General features: G+C 42.7%; 1 protein-coding gene across 8 annotated transcripts in view; it reads left to right on the top strand.

The window, feature by feature from the left end:
* Ehbp1 (Eps15 homology domain containing protein-binding protein 1) overlaps positions 1 to 17,541 on the top strand; it is a 533,072-nt gene that overhangs the window by 294,313 nt on the left and 221,218 nt on the right. For all 8 annotated transcript variants that reach the window (XM_071671877.1, XM_071671876.1, XM_071671880.1 and 5 more), the window contains 3 exons: positions 9,995 to 10,073; positions 14,992 to 15,254; positions 16,230 to 16,405. In XM_071671877.1, the coding sequence (XP_071527978.1) occupies positions 9,995 to 10,073; positions 14,992 to 15,254; positions 16,230 to 16,405 (518 nt within the window). The remainder of the gene's footprint in view (positions 1 to 9,994; positions 10,074 to 14,991; positions 15,255 to 16,229; positions 16,406 to 17,541) is intronic.

The following is a 17,541-nucleotide window of genomic DNA, read 5'->3' as shown; positions in this document are numbered from 1 at the left end:
CTGACTGTCTACATCATCAGCCTGACTGTCTACATCATCAGTCTGACTGTCTACATCATCAATCTGACTGTCTACATCATCAGTCTGACTGTCTACATCATCAGTCTGACTGTCTACATCATCAGCCTGACTGTCTACATCATCAGCCTGACTGTCTACATCATCAGTCTGACTGTCTACATCATCAGCCTGACTGTCTACATCATCAGTCTGATTGTATACATCATCAGTCTGTTTGTATCATCGAGGTGACTGTTTATAATCATCAAGTCTCACTGTCTACGTCAGTTTGCCTTCATCATCTAACTTGTTGACTTAATGAGTGTGACTGTCTACAATCATCCGTCTGTCTGCCATCATCGATCCTGATTGTTTATATCATGAGTCTGCTTGTCTACACCACCCGTCTGTCTACATCATCTCGTGTGTTTGCTTCGTTAAATATACGTTGTAGCTTGTTGTGGCTTCTGGTTTTCAGTAGTTAAGAAGCAGTTACGACGTATTTTGGCCTTCGACTGTTTGGTGCATAACCCCCCCCCCCCCCCCCCCCCCCCCCCCCACACACACACACACACACACACACACACACACACACCAAGGCGACTGCCGGGGTATCTGGAATGACATGATCACAGTTTTCTTGCATTATCGTACATGTGTGTCTGTCTGTGTGTACAACGACTCCCCCTCCCCCACAGCAAAGTGACGGTGGAGGAAGACATAATGTTGGACGTGCGACCGTGTGCCACAAGGCATCGTAAAGATATCTACCCCTCTAGTTCGCCTGAGTCGTTAGGTAGTTTAGTTAACTGAAATTGGTTGTTCTAGATATTACGGTGAATATATATATATATATGTAAATTCTGAATGTATATGATTGCACGCTGTCCCAGTATAATCGTAATTTCATTTAACTCATTTCCCTAAAATACGGTAATTTCATTTAACTAGCTTCCCTGAGATACTTATAACGCTTAGTTTCAATTAAGATGTGCTTAAAATTAAGGGAGAATTGTTGACTGATTCGCTGAGGTGGAATACGGTTTGATAACGTATTTTTAAATCTCGTTCTTTTAGGTAAACTAAGTCTTTTTTTTTTTCTAGTTGATTTGCATAGTTGTGCCGTCCGCCTTATATTGTTGTGTCTAGTTGTGATTGGTAAGTACAACTGTGTATATTTCGGGAGTAGATACATGTAATGTTTATACAAAGGACTTCACTCGAAAGGAACCAGTGGTCTGTTGCCTTTTGAATTCCTTTTGTAATTGTGTTTTCTCCTTCCCGTTTTCTATTTTCTTTTTCCAGTTTTCTATCGGTTTTCTCCTTATAGGTTTTCTCTCTCTGGTTTCTCTTTCCGTTTTCTCTCTTAATTTCTTCCTCCAGTTTTGCAGTTCCCGCTCTCAGTTTTCTCCTTTCGTTTTCTCTTAAGTTGTCCCATTTCAGTTTTCTTCGTTCTTGGTTCAGTTTTCTTTGTAAGAAACGTTGATGTGGCCATTTGATTGCCGCCATTTTGATGTGGCCATTTGACTGGAGCCCGTTCTTTTTTTTTTTTTTTTTTTTTGGATGCGGCAGTTTTACCGTGGCCTTCTGACCGCGGCCTTTTGGTCGTGGCCATTTTTTGAGTGGGGCTCCTAGTTTTGGGCCTTTTGATTATGGCCTTTTAATTGCGGCCTTTTATGGGTAGCCTTTTATAAAGATTGCAGCCTTTTACATTGTTGTTACTGCTGCTTCCGGCCACCGCCACGGATGATTATGATCGTTTGCCATTAAGGAATGACCGACACGTTTGAGAATTCTTCGGTCTTTGGCGAAAAGGTTTGGACAACAGTTGAGGTAAGCCAGGGTCTGGCTGGTCGCCCGAAAAATACAATGATGAGAGAGAGAGAGAGTTGTTGATGGCCAAGTGTGGTTAATGGCTGAGGTACAAACCGGAGGTATGGTGACATAAGGGTGAAAGTAGGACAGGGGGTGTGTCTGGTTAATGACTGACCTGCTGTGATATAAGGGTGAAAACAGGACCGGGGGAGGGGATGTCTGGTTAATTTCCAAGCTGCTTTGATGTAAGGAAGAAAACTGGACGTGGGATCAGGTTAATTACTGAACTACAGTGATATAAGAGTGAAAACTGGACATGGGGTCTGGTTAATTACTAAATTACAGTGACATAAGGGTGAAAATAGGACAGGGCTTCTGGCTAATTGCTTAACTACTGGGGGGGGGGGGGCTCTGGTTAATTGCTGAACTACAGTGGTATAAGGGGGAAAACAGGACACGGCTTCTGGCTAATTGCTGAACTACTGGGTGGGGTTCTGGTTAATTGCTGAACTACAGTGATATATGGGTGAAAACAGGACAGGAGGGGGGCGTGGGTCTGGTTAATTGCCCAAATGGAGTGATAAAAGGATACAAACAGGGCAGGGCGTGGTTAATGCGGCGTGTAGAACATGATGCTAGTTGGATTAACGTTAACATAGGTTGTGAATCATGCAACCCTAACCGGATTACTTGTGTACCATTTGTAGAGTGTAGTGTTCACAGCTGCTCTCTCTCTCTCTCTGTGTGTGTGAGCTGGGGACGGGGGCAGAGTCAGTCAGCTAGGGGAGGGGGGTGAGGAGCAGGGTCAGTCAGCTGGGGGAGGGAGGTAGGGAGGGGGAGGGTCAATCAGCTGTGTGGGGGTAGAGTCAGTCAGCTGTGTGGAGGGAGGGTAGGGAGGGTCAATCAGCTGTGTAGGGGCAGAGTCAGTCAGCTGTGTGGGGGCAACGTCAGTCAGCTGTAAGGGGCAGGGTCAGTCAGCTGTGTGGGGCAGAGTCAGTCAGCCGTGTGGGGCAGAGTCAGTCAGCCGTGTGGGGCAGAGTCAGTCAGCTGTGTGGGGCAGAGTGAGTCAGCTGTGTGCAGCAGGGTCAGTCAGATGTGTGAGGCAGAGTCAGTCAGCTGTGTGGATGCAGAGTCAGTCAGCTGTGAGGGGCAGAGTCAGTCAGATGTGTGGGGTAGAGTCACTCAGCTGTGAGGTAAGTCAGTTCGAGGCGGAGACATGAGCCTGGCTGGGCCAGGCTAGGCTGAACAAGTCAAGGCTAGGATAGGTAAAGCTTGGCTAGGATGGGCAAATCTAGGCTAGGATAGGTAAAGCTTGGCTAGGATGGGCAAGTCTAGGGTCGGATGGATGATTCCAGGCTAGGCTAAGTCAGGCTAGGCTAGGCTTTGTTGGCTGAGAAGTCACAAGCGGACTGGTGGAGAGAGAGAGAGAGAGAGAGAGAGAGAGAGAGAGAGAGAGAGAGAGAGAGAGAGAGAGAGAGAGATTAAGTGGAGGGAGGGAGGGAGCGGCCCCGTAATGGGAGGGAGAGTGGTCGGATAGATCTTCGGGGAGGTTAATGGGATGGAGGAAGGAACTCTCAGAACCCTCCGTCGTCCTCCTCCATCATGGTGGAACAGAAACCCACCCGGGAGGGTAATTAATGAGCTGGAGATAAGGGTCACTGGAATGGAGAGAGAGAGAGAGAGTGAGAGAGAGAGAGAGAGAGAGAGAGAGAGAGAGAGAGAGAGAGAGAGAGAGAGAGAGAGAGAGGTCATACCGGGAGGGTTAATGGGATGGAGAGAAGGAAAGCTTGGGAAGAGAAGAATCGGAGGCATCGTGTCTTCCCGTTTCGGTGGAACAGGGAGAGACTCAGGGAGGGTGATGGGAAGGACATTTGGAGGCCACTAGGCTTGTTGGCTGATGGGAAAGTGCTGTTGCGAACTGGGAACAGATATGATAATAATAATTATAATAATGATAATAATAATGATAGGTTATTTTATTATTGTTATTATTATTATTTTTTTTTTTTTTTTTTTTTTTGTCGCTGTCTCCCGCGTTTGCGAGGTAGCGCAAGGAAACAGACGAAAGAAATGGCCCAACCCACCCCCATACACATGTATATACATACGTCCACACACGCAAATATACATACCTACACAGCTTTCCATGGTTTACCCCAGACGCTTCACATGCCTTGATTCAATCCACTGACAGCACGTCAACCCCGGTATACCACATCGTTCCAATTCACTCTATTCCTTGCCCTCCTTTCACCCTCCTGCATGTTCAGGCCCCGATCACACAAAATCTTTTTCACTCCATCTTTCCACCTCCAATTTGGTCTCCCTCTTCTCCTTGTTCCCTCCACCTCCGACACATATATCCTCTTGGTCAATCTTTCCTCACTCATTCTCTCCATGTGACCAAACCATTTCAAAACACCCTCTTCTGCTCTCTCAACCACGCTCTTTTTATTTCCACACATCTCTCTTACCCTTACGTTACTTACTCGATCAAACCACCTCACACCACACATTGTCCTCAAACATCTCATTTCCAGCACATCCATCCTCCTGCGCACAACTCTATCCATAGTCCACGCCTCTCAACCATACAACATTGTTGGAACCACTATTCCTTCAAACATACCCATTTTTGCTTTCCGAGATAATGTTCTCGACTTCCACACATTCTTCAAGGCTCCCAGAATTTTCGCCCCCTCCCCCACCCTATGATCCACTTCCGCTTCCATGTTTCCATCCGCTGCCAGATCCACTCCCAGATATCTAAAACACTTCACTTCCTCCAGTTTTAATATTATTATTATTATTATTATTATTATTATTATTATTATTATTATTATTATTATTTTTATTATTATTATTGTTATTAATATTATTATTATTGATATTATTATTATTATTATTATTATTATTATTATTATTATTATTATTATTATTATCATAATTCATTTATTGCATTTCTACTTCTACTGGCACGAGTGCATTAGATGCAGGCAACTAGATTGTGTGTTCAGGTGAGGTTTGCGAAGAATTACGTAGCGCGGGAGACGAAGGTGAAGGACGGATACGTAAGGCAGCTTGAAGGAACTCGGGAGGGAGGGGGGAAATGTCGCCAGAGGGAGGGAGATGGGAGAGGAAAGGATGGGAAGGGAGGGGGGTGAGTGCGTGGTGTGGGGCGACTGATAATGGAGAGAGAGAGAGAGAGAGAGAGAGAGAGAGAGAGAGAGAGAGAGAGAGAGAGAGAGAGAGAGAGACTCTGTAATGTGATGTAGGAAATAAAAAAAGTGTTAGATTGTTAGTTCTTCGTTCATCGTCGTACAAGCCGAACTGGAGGGACACGGGTACCAGCCACACGGGACTGCAAAGCGCCACACACCTCGCCCAAAAATTTCCCACTTTCACCGTCTTTTTTTGTGGGGCTGATTTCCATTTACGCCATGTGGATAAGAGACAGTCAGACGAGACATGCATTGCATCTTGATTCGTGTCTGATTATATAAGTCCACTGAATTCGCACATCATGGGCCCTTGATAATGTCGCATGTCTTCGTTAAGATTCGGTAATTGCACCACTTCCACGGCGCGATATACGAAGCTTATTGGTGAAGAAGGACAGACGTGTTGTTAGCTTACGTACACGTTGCTAAATGAGGGTTAGTAAAAGGTTGATGAATTGCCTGTTGGAATGGTTTAATTGATTATTCGTAGCTATACGGTCAAGGGTTACGTTTAGTACGAATCAATGCAGAACGTAGGAGAGGATATCTGAAGTGTTATGTTCGAGGTGACACATGGATTGGGTTCAGAGGGTCGAGTTAACGTGAAGGTGGGGGTCCTTGCATGCATGCGTCCGTCCCCCCTGCGTGGCCTCTTGCCTCCCCCCGGCTCTGGATCCGGAGCGGTGTCGACTCTTCTCCTCCGTGATGTGATTTTTATCTGCCAGGCGAGACTGCTCTTCCGTACCCAGGTGTCGGGGCCACACCTTTATAGGACGGAGTTTAACGGAACCCCGTAAAGCACCCGCTTTAAGACTCGGCGAACCCCGTAAAGCACCCGCTTTAAGACTCGGCGAACCCCGTAAAGCACCCGCTTTAAGACTCGGCGAACCCCGTAAAGCACCGGCTGTAGGGCACAGGGTGCCCCTTAGATTACCAGGTAAATGGGACACAGGGAACCCCTTAAAGTACCAGCTTAATAGGACACGGAGAACACCTTAAAATTTCCCCCGCAGTAGGACACAGGAAACCCAGTAAAGGAACCCCTTAAAGGACACGTTGGGCCGTTATTGATTACGAATGCGATCGACTGGGAGGCCCCAGGGAGGGTCGTTCGTACAGTGTGAATCCATTTTCCGAGCACGGGCTCAGCTCTTCGAGCTATTGTCCTTCGAAGCCTCGAGCCATTGTGCCCACGAAGCCTCGAGCCTTTCCTCCCCCCCAGCGAAGCCTTGAACCACTGTCTAGCAAATTCCCCGGACCTCTCATCCCTTGGGTCCTCGAGCCATTGTGTAGCGAAGCCTCGATAATCTCTGATTCAAAATTCACGCGGCCGGAACCCGAGTTTGAGGAAATGGATTCGAAGCAGACGCAGAGCACCGCAGTGGGTTAATTCCCAGTGAGTGAGGCCTCGGGAAGCGGCTGCTTCGGGGTGTATCCCCCTGAGGGTCGAGAAAAGTTGGAACATGACATGAATGATGCTCGGTCCGTTCCACAGTCCTCGGGAATTTTCAGTTATCTTCTTGGCCGGATTATTTGCTCCCTTGAACGAAAACGAACGAAGTGCTGCCAACGATTGGTACAAAATTGATCTCATTTAAACCTATGATATATATATATATATATATATATATATATATATATATATATATATATATATATATATATTTTTTTTTCAAACTATTCGCCATTTCCCGCGATAGCAAGGTAGCGTTGAGAACAGAGGACTGGGCCTCTGAGGGAATATCCTCACCTGTCCCCCTTCTCTGTTCCTTCTTTTGGAAAGTTAGAAAAAAAAAAAAACCTAGAGGGGAGGATTTCCCTCCTATTCCCTCCCGCTCCCTCCTATTAGTCGCCTACTACGACACGCAGGGAATACGTGGGAAGTATTCTTTCTCCCCTATCCCCAGGGATAATATATATATATGTATATATAATGACAGAATTCACAATTTTTTTTTTCGAAACGATGGTTTAGGGTGACTCGCCGTGTTTATATTAAATAAATTTTGAGATGATATGCCATCTTGAGTATTGTAGTTTAGATATATTATCAAATAATAACTGAACTGATCATATGAACCTTACCTCTTACATCTTTACCTGTGTACACCGCTGTGTCGGTGAGAACTGCTCACGAACCCTATCAAGCCACTTAATCCCCTTACTTAGTGGTTCCCTGTCGGACGTTTCTCTGTTGTTGAGGCAGGAAACAGATGTGTTCTCTTCTCTTTAGCGCATTCCTGATCAGCCAAACAAGCTTCATCTGTCTGGAACCCATCATCTTCACGTACCCATACTAAAGTAGTCGGTCTATCCCTTCAGCTATAAGTTGTTCACAAAACTCCGAGTTGTGGAACCTAGAGATGTGAATATGGCTGCTCATCGGTTGATACGATATTTTGTAACTCGGTTAATATACAGCTCTTCGTTATTTCACTGAATACTCTTTATATACGAATATATCGATTGCTGTATGAGTAGCCTGCTTCATTCTGGAATCATTCTAGATGGTGGAGAGGTGAAAATTACCTTGAAAAATATGTATATGTATTAGAAAAATGAAGTAAAGTAAACAGAGTGTGAGAGACGAGGTGGCTCTCGGTGTCAAGAGGGTCCCAGGTGGTGTTTACGATCAGTGTTATTACTGCGTGATCCGGTGCTTCACTTGGGGTCACTCGAAGGTTTCGTCTGGCTGGAGTCGGACCACAGCCCATAACAATATAATTGGTCAGGGTAAAACAACAGACCCGCCGTGCGGAGACGGACGGGAGGAGCTGCTGCTGGCTACTCCCATAAGGTTTGCTGGTGTGTTACGTGACCCTTTTTTTCTAAGTAGCTGACACAGTAAGCTCGAAGAACTTTCTACTACGTTAGTACAGTTTATTTGTGTGTACGTTTTGTTGACAGTGAGCAGTAGACTAGTGTATTGTTTGGCTCTCAGAACACCGTTTATCCACGTCAGCATTGTCCAGAGAAGTTGGTGCTGGCAGTAGGCACAGTCGGTGGGCACATTAGATACGCCATCAGACTCGTCGATTCATCTGGAACGTGTATTGCTGCTTCAGTCGACACTGAGCCGATTCGAGCACCGACGTCGCGCGGCCTCAGGAAACAAACCAGGGCCACGCAAGTGTCGTCAGGCGGTGCGCGGAGGAAAGCGATAGGCTTCAAAATACCCAACCCACTTCAGTCGTCGTAACGCAACGTCAGGAAAGTATACGTATGCTGGGGAAACTGGGCGGTCTTGACAAGGAGTGTATCTGGAAAGAAATTCTGTCATTCTGCGGGAGAGGGGGAACTTAAATGCACACGCCTTTATAACGTGAAGGAAAATCCGGCGATGTTTTGAAGGTGGGAGGACGACAGTGCGGAGAGCGAGCTGTTCGAATAGTTTGGTTTAGGTGTAAGAGCGTGTTGAGTGATTAAGACGCTGTTAATGGAGAGAGCGGGGGTGTTGACAAGAGTGGCGGCGGCCAGGAACAAGTACCTGGGATTAAGTGAACACACACGCCACAGAAAGTGCTGGGTCGTGGCTCCTGTGTTAAAGTTGGAGGCAAAAGGACACCAGTTTAAGGTTCTCTTTCCATTATTTCACATGCTGAGGGGGGGCGGGGGGGCGCTTGTGTTTGCATTTCAAAGTATAAATATTTTTGAATGATTTGTACCTCAATTATTTGCTACTGAATCCTGAATGTACTAGGATCACATTGTACGACAGAAACACTCGGTGCAATTGAGAGGTAGCGAGAGGACGGCGGTGTTAGCGAAGGTATTCGAACCCTGTGCCCCGAGACAGTGTTTCACAATCGGTGGTGAGCTGAGCGGTCGACCAGTGTGGCACGGAAACCGATTTGACTCCTGCGGTCGCAATACACACCCTCCCTCCCTCCCTCTCTCTCTCTGGTAATGTCCGACGATCATCAAGCATCCATCCGATCGTCCCAGAGGACTTCCTCAAGTGAATAGACTACTGCGTGAGGCGTCATGTTATATTGGGATGTTAAATTACCATCTCGTCTTTAACATAACGTTACATCACTTCCCGATGCCTTAAGAATGATGCACAGTGTTTTGAACACGACAGCTCGTGATGTGGAATTTATTCGGGTATCATTTTGGTCAGTTCAGAGAATTTACAAATTCTTGGATACCCTTGATGAGCGCTTGGATTGTCTTTTTGAAAACGCTTACTTATCCCCTCCCAATATCTTCCAACTCCGTGGTGTAGCGGTTAGCGTTGCTCACCTTTGACGCCCAGGGTCGAGCGCACGGGATCCGAACCGTTCTGGTTGTGGCGTCAGCCCGCAGTGAACCCAGCTGTTCCTCCTTTCTTAGGGGTGGGTCGATGAATTAGATACCTGGCTTAGGCCAGGATATATATATATATATATATATATATATATATATATATATATAATAATGATAATAATAATAATATATATTTGCGTTGAGATTGCCTTAATTAGGGCATTTAGTTGCCCGTGCCGTCTCAGCTAAAAGAAAAAAGAAAATGATAAATGGATTGTTCATGATTGAGTCATACGAGTCATTGTAGGTAAATACAGTAAAATCATATAGGTACATCTTATTCACTTTTTTCCGTGAACCAGATGTATTAATATAAAAAAAAAGATATAGTAAACAATATCATGCAGCCATAGCGTTTAGCGCAGTGAATCGACAAACGGGTCAAATGCAGTGGTCAAACAGCAGTGGGTAGTGGTCAACGGGGTGAGGCGTTCATGATGTATCGCCCATGATTTTAGATAATGCTTTAATTTGTAACATTTGTGTCGTAATGGATATATATAAACCGTTATGTAACTCTAACAGTCCTTTTTGAAAATTTAACAGTAATCATGCCCGAGCATTTTTAACATAAGTGGTGTGTGTGTGTGTGTGTGTGTGTGTGGCGAGGTAGTTTTTTTTGTTAAGTGTTATTGTTCTTGTTGTTGCAGGCTGACCGACACTGGTGAGCGGCGACGGACGTTAGAGGACCGCCGAGCTCTCCAGCCCCTCGACCTCAACTCTACACACGTGAGTAACCCACCCACCCATCCGTTTCTTTGGGGTTGGGGGGTTCCTTTCATCGTCCATTGGATGGTAAATTGGCGAAGCCTCTGAGCTCTTAGGGAAGGCTGGCTCCGGTCGTGCGTCTATTATATACACTGTGAACAGTGTTTAAACTCAGCGTAAATCATTACTTTCCTTGTCCTTCCTTCCATCCATCCTTCCTTCTCCTTATCCTGTAACCACACCACAAAATATATAAGGTTAGGTCTTCGGTAACCCACAAACAACATGCAGTTCGAAAAGACCGACCCAAAGTCAGAGGTCTTTGGTCTTTGTGATCAATCGGACCATGGAAATATTTTGATATTTTTTTTATTTTTTATTATTCAGCTAACATAAAATTGATGCGTGTGATACCCCTTAGAAACAATTAATGCAAAGTTCTGGTGGTGTGAACATCTCCATCAAAACGTGTATGCATTTATTTATCCATCAGACTTTCCCACCTCTACGCCAGATTCATATTTGCCATTTCATAATAAGAGAAATGTCCCAACTTCCATGTATGAATTCACACCGGTACATCAGGGTCGGAATATGTTTCAAATTGTGAAATTCTTGATATAAGAATGCTTGATTTTGTACTGGTTGGGATAGGTCGAAAGAGCACTAGAGGTGGATTACTTGCATATTATGGCTGAAATTAGGAGGACAGATGAAGAATAAAGATTTGAGAAGGTTCTTTGATGTGTAGTCGTTAAAAGGCATATGAATTAATTCCTATGAGGATGGTAGGATTGGGGAGAATGTACGGCAGATGATATAAAGTGTAGCAATACTGTCGAAGATACCAGTTATACTAAGAGAGAGATGGAATGATGCAGAGAACTAATTTGGATAAGGTACAATGGGGGCATTTTTTATGTGGAGATGGTATGAATGGAGACTATATGTCTCGTTTAATGAATCAACTTGAGTAAAGTTAAAAATATGTACTTTACAAGTGTGGCAGTTCATGTTTCAACACTTGCTGGGCTGGGGTTAAGGATGTGTGTGTATGCTCAGAGGCTGTATGTATATCTTATTCTGTCCATTAAACTGGAAATGAAGTAATGTTAGAAAGATAGATTTGAAACATTTACTTGCATCCCAAAATTTGAAGTGGTTTTGTGGAGGTGGACTTGATCGTAGTTTCACCACATTAGGTTCACTGTTTAATCACCAGTATGTCTGCTGTTTCAACCTTTTCACATCCCTGTTGCATCTTGTAATTGTGTCCTCTCTACCTTATGGTGCCTTGAATGTGTGTGTGTGTTACTGACTTAACTGTCTCTTACATGTTACTGCCCTCACTACCTCAAGCAGCTGTTGCTCTCATGCTCTTCTTAACCTTCTCATTACTGTCAAGTTACTTTCTACCTGTTGCTACCTTAAGCCTCTGCACCTGTTGCTGCCTTGAGCCTCTGTACCTGTTGCTGCCTTGAGCCTCTTTACCTGTTGCTGCCTGCAGCCTCTTTACCTGTTGCTACCTTGAGCCTCTTACCTGTTGCTACCCTGATCCTCTCAACCTGTTGCTGCCTTGAGCCTCTCAACCCATTCCTGCATTAAGCTTCTCTACCTGTTTCTGCCCTGAGCCTCTTTACCTGTTGCTGCCATAAGCCTCTCTACCTATTGCTGCCCCCTGAGCTTTTCCACCTTTACTTCCCAGAGCCTCAAGCTTACAAGTGGTGGTGTTTTGATGTATGTTGAAGAAAAAGCTAGGTGTAGTTCAAGCCAGCAAGCTAGACACCATTACTTAAGATTTACTATACCTTGATTTTGCTGACAAAATTAGAAGAAAACTGCATTTTAGAGTCATATGCAGAGCTCCTGACCTCAGTAAAAGGTGACAGAATGTTGTTGGATGAAAAAGAACCATTTTATGGCCAGCCACTGTTCCCCAGTCATGTGAAAAAAAAACCTTGCCTAGCACCTCAGCCACCTTTGCTTGCAGAATCATCCAAATAACTACAGCAGTGCAGAACTAATTGATGCTTTAATGACTTTATCAACGCTAAACAACTACATCCTCGATCCAGTCCTAAGATCCTTTCCATCAGAATTACATTGTTTAGAAGTTGGATCATTAGATGTACATTTTACACTCTTTTCATTTTCTGCACTTTGCACACCACCCATTTCTTCAGTGCTAAAGACATCAACCCATCACATCCAAGATGCAGCTTCAAGACTTAAGGCACCAAATACTCATTTCTCAGTAATACTGCATGAAGCCCCATAGAAAGTCATACATCATTGCAGTTCTTGACTTGTCCTGGCTGATGAATATGGCTCGTTTTATAATGTTGCTGAGCCCCTTTGAAATGGATCCTAGGGTAGGAAAATAATTGTATATGAATAATGTGTATGTATGTATGGGAGTGATGAAGAATTTGTGGAAGGAGAGAATGTTATCTCAGAGAGCAAAAATGGGTATGTTTGAAGGAATAGTAGTTCCAACAATGTTATATGGTTGTGAGGCATGGGCTACAGGTAGGGTTGTACAGGGGAGGGTGGATGTGTTGGAAATGAAATGTTTGAGGACAATATGTGGTGTGGGGTGGTTTGATCAAGTAAGTGATGAAAGGGTAAGAGAGGTGTTTGGAAATAAAAAGTGTGTGGTTGAGAGAGCAGAAGAGGGAGTGTTGAAATGGTTTGGACATATGGAGAGAATGAGTGAGGAAAGATGACAGAGAGGATATATGTCAGAGGTGGAGGGAACAAGGAGAAGCAGGAGACGAAATTGGAGGTGGAAGGATGGAGTGAAAAAGATTGTGAGCGATCGGGGCCTGAACCTACAGGAGGGTGAGAGGCATGCAAGGAATAGAATGAATTGGAACAAAATGGTTTACTTGGGTTGACTTGCTGTCATTGGACTGAACCAGGGGATGTGAAATGTCTAGGGTAAATGGTGTAAAGGTTTGTAGGGCCTGGATGTGAATAGGGAGCTGTGGTTTGGGTGCATTACACATGACAGCTAGAGCCTGAGTGTGGACGAATGTGGCCTTTTTTGTTTGTTTTCCCGGGGCTACCTGTCTTAAGAGGGGGGTAACGATGCTGTTTCCTGTGGGGAGCTACAGAAATGGATGAAGGCAAGTATGGATATGTACCTATGTATATATGTATGTGTATGTTGGTATGTATATGTGTGTAAATGGGCATATATGTATGTATGTATATATATATATGTATGTGTGTGTGTGTGTGTGTGTTTGGGGGGGGGTGCATGCATGTATTGTTTGATGATAAGACAGTGCTGCTAGCAGATTTGAGTTGGAAACTTCAAAATGTGGTGTCTGGGTTGGGAGAATTTGTGAAAGGAGAAAGTTAAAAGTGAATGTGATTGAAAGCAAGGTTATTAGGTTTAGCAGTGGAGAGACAGTTCAATTAGGGTTTGAGTTTGAATGGAGAAAAAGTGGAAGAAGAGCAGTGTTTTACATAGAAATGGATATAGCAGTGAATGAAATCATGGGAGATGAAGTAAATCATAGGGTGTAGGAGGGGCCAAAGATCATTGGAACATTGAGGAATATATTGAAAGAGAGGTCACTATGTGGGAGGATGAAGATAGGTATGCTTGATTGGATGGTATTCCAGATGGTGTTGTATGGATGTGAGACATGAGCTATAGATAAGAATGTAAAGAAGAAGGTGAATGTACTGGAAATGATGTGTTTGTGGTCAGTATGTGGTGTGAGGAGGGTTGATCAAGTAAGAAGTGATAGGGTAAGGGAGAGGTGCGGTAATAAGAAAAGTATGGTTGATAGAGCTCAAGAGGGATGCTGAAATGATGTGGATATTTGGAGAGAGTGAGTAAGGAGAGGTTGACAAAGAGGATACACTCATATGTGTCAGGAGTGGAGGGGACAAGGAGAAGAGAGAGACTAGATTGGAGATGGAAGGTTGTAGTGGAAATGTTTTCACTGCTCAGGGCCTGAACATGCAGGGGTTGTAAGGTGCATGAGATAGATTGAATTGGAGCGATACAGTATACAAGGGTTGACATGCTATCATTGTATAGAGATATGTCTTCACTACACTACGTGTACTGTAGATACTTATATACACTTACACAAATACATACATACATACATGTGTATACATGTATTCATAGATACACATAGGCATGTATATTTATTGCCTATATACTCTTAATAACTTTATCAGGTGATGGTTGAGATATTTTTTGGCAGAGACACACATGCATCCAGCAGTTATATCTGTATCCTGTGTAGCATTAATGCATTCAGATGTCACTACACTGTATGGAATCATGTTTCATCTAAAGGTTTTGCTTTTGGATGTTTATAAATAATTTTGCTGTCAGTTTGCAAATCCTTGTTGTAATGATACTGTAAACACTGCTGGTGTAGCTTAAATATTTAATGTATATCATGAATAAATATAATGTTTATATTGTTTTTATTCTTAATTTTTGTTTTTGTAATTATGTTTTATCACCTTTACCTATTCAGAATTACAAGAATATTCTTTTGTCACCAGATACAGGATTGTATAGGTAACTCTGTTATGTATTGTCAAGTCAAATTTGACTATAATTTCATGAAAAGCTTAGATATCAACCATCATGATATATGTAATGAAAGTAACCAAAGGATGCCTCACTCAACAGAACACCCTGTATCTCATATTCTTTTTGGTTTTGTTCTTATTTTGGTATTTTTCCATTCACCAGTGAAAAAGGCTTTGGTGTAGAATGACCCCATTTGCAATGTAAATTTCGTTGGCAAAGTGATTCTTCCTATGACTGATGTAACAGTCAGGTTTATATAACGGTAGCAGTTTCATACCGCATATTTATGAATTTTGCAATTAAATGCATACATGTAGTTGTGTTGTTATACAAGAGATATTTCTCATTTTGATGGTACTTTTTTTTCAGATGGGACCTTCTAAAGGTGGTGGTGAAGCAGGTGGTGGAGGGAGAGAGATAGAAGGTAAAGACGTGGGAGGAGGAGTGGGTGAAGGAGGAGGAGGAGAGGGAGGAAGAGGAGGAGGTGGGTGCACTCCAGGTCAGGATCTACTCTCCTGGTGCCAGACGGTGACCAGAGGTTATAAGGGCGTTAAGATCACCAACATGACTACCTCGTGGAGGAATGGACTAGCCTTCTGTGCTATCTTACACCACTTTCGACCTGACCTTATGTGAGTATTGTAGCTGGTTTAGTTTTAGGTTGTTCAGAAGCTTTAGGAAGATGAAAATATCCATGGTTTTGCCTCACATCTGACTTTGAAATGAGTGCACATTAAGCTGTATGTAGATGGTACATTAGGAGACGACAGGTTGGGAGAGAGTCAGGAAGGGTGGGCTGATTGAAGGTAGTTGAGGTGTTGGTAGTGCTTGATAATAGCTCTGCTAATTAAGGTTTAGTTCACACATTTGAGAGAAAAGTAACAAGAAGTGTTCTGGTTGATGTATTTGCCTTTCTTATTTTTCTCATTATACTGACTGCATGTTTCATGTACATGCTGAAATATTGAAATTTGCACCTGGATTTAAGACTTGTGTCAAAGCATCGCACTAAACTTAGAATTACTATCAAGGCACTTATAAATACTGAATGTTTTTATTTTATGAAATGAAATGCTGAAATTTGATTTTCAATGTACAGATGGATGAAATACAATGCTAAAATGATTGAATCATATATTATGCAGATGTTTTTCAATTTTCTAATTCATTTGCTACCAGCTGTTGACAGTTGTGTACTTCATGCATGAATTTCCTTGTCAAAGTACTTTGGCCTTCCTCTTGCCTTCATGTTGGTCCCCAGGCTTCTAGAATACTGCCAGACAATTATCCAAATGATATTACCTGTAGAGTCACTTGTAGCTTTGGATCACCCCCTGATCTATCAGTTGATGAAGTGTTTTATTGTTGGGAGGCAAATACAAGCATCCCACTTTCCAGATATCACAGAACTTTTCATTAATTTTATCAAGTAACATATGTGTTTTACATTTATTTGAGGTAAGTAGTATTGTATATTCAATACACTGCTTCAAGTAAAGATTTTTAGGATAGCTGTGTAATATCAGTGGACTATAAATATATATTTGTAACATGAATGCTTATTCGGGATGTGCTTCACACTGTTGATGATGATGATATATCCACAGAGATTATGACAGCCTGTCTCCACAAGATGTGAAGGGTAATTGTAAAAAGGCATTTGAGGCTGGTGAGAGATTAGGGGTGACTCGTCTCATTGAGCCTCAGGACATGGTCATACTTTCAGTGCCTGATAAATTAGCTGTCATGACCTACCTGTATCAACTCAGGGCTCACTTCACAGGTTTGTCTCAAGATTTGCATGTAATTGATTTTTACTGTTAAAGCATATGAGCTAATGTTTATGTAATGCATAGTGTTCAAATCTAAAGGACTGGTCAGAGTGAGTTCTTGAAAGGGAAATATCAGTACAATTAATGGCAACCCACTACTGATAAATATCCTTAGTTATAAAGATTTTTGACGTTTCAGCAAGACTTCAGTTCTTTGCTTTGTGTAATGTTTTAGGAGTATATCAGTATGTATTGACCTTGCCCATCATGTACTGTATTTTCACATCTTTCATCTCAAGCCTTTTTTTTTTTTTATCTAGGAAATCTAGATATAGAGGTATCAGTGATATGATTTTGATATTGCCTACTTAATTTAAGAGTTGGCCTTTGCTGCATATTTAAGTTTGATGTTAATTTCTCTCTTCAGCATTGTTTTCAGTTCACTTGAATGATAATCCATTTGCTTTTTTTGCCATCACTTAATGTTCATTGTGTGTTACCTGGCTGTTAACTTTTTACATTTCAATCCTCCCTTCAGAAACTACTGGATCTGTTTGAATCAGAGTAGGAAGTATGGTTTTGTGATCTCTTTTCATGATTGCTAACTGCCATTCAAGCTGGACACTATGAATAGAACTTTCTTCAAAAAACCAGAACCTATGTGTTTAAGTACAGTATTTGCTCAAATCTGAAATGCAGCTACTTGATTATGTGGTCTAACATATGATAAGTTTTTTTCTGTGAAATTGATAGTTTTGCTGTTAATGCAAATGAGAGGAGTTTTGTCAAAAATTCACAACAAAATCTTTTCCTTCAAAATCATTGTACTTATCTGAAAGAAACTTGGCAGGCATGGTCCTTCAGTGGTTTTTCAAATTCGTGTCTTGGGACCATGACCACCACCCAAGATGTTTACTGCTGTTACTTTGAAGAGAAATTTCTTCAAGTAGCCTGGAGCATTTTGTTGAGTAGTGTTTTTTGATGATTGGCATTTGCTATGGTGGGCAGAGGTATACTAGTGGTCCAGGGTTAGGGTTAATGTCACCACCTTGCAGTAGTAGTTAGGAGATGATGAGTAGGCAATCATTTCCTAGGAGTGAAAAAGTATGTTTTTTTTTTTGTTTTTTTTCATACGATTCGCCATTTC

The sequence above is a fragment of the Panulirus ornatus genome, chromosome 17 (genome assembly GCF_036320965.1).
Source record: "Panulirus ornatus isolate Po-2019 chromosome 17, ASM3632096v1, whole genome shotgun sequence".
Lineage (NCBI taxonomy): Eukaryota > Metazoa > Arthropoda > Malacostraca > Decapoda > Palinuridae > Panulirus > Panulirus ornatus.
The sequence above is the reverse complement of the archived record's forward strand: the minus strand, read 5'-3'. Positions and strand labels throughout refer to the sequence as shown.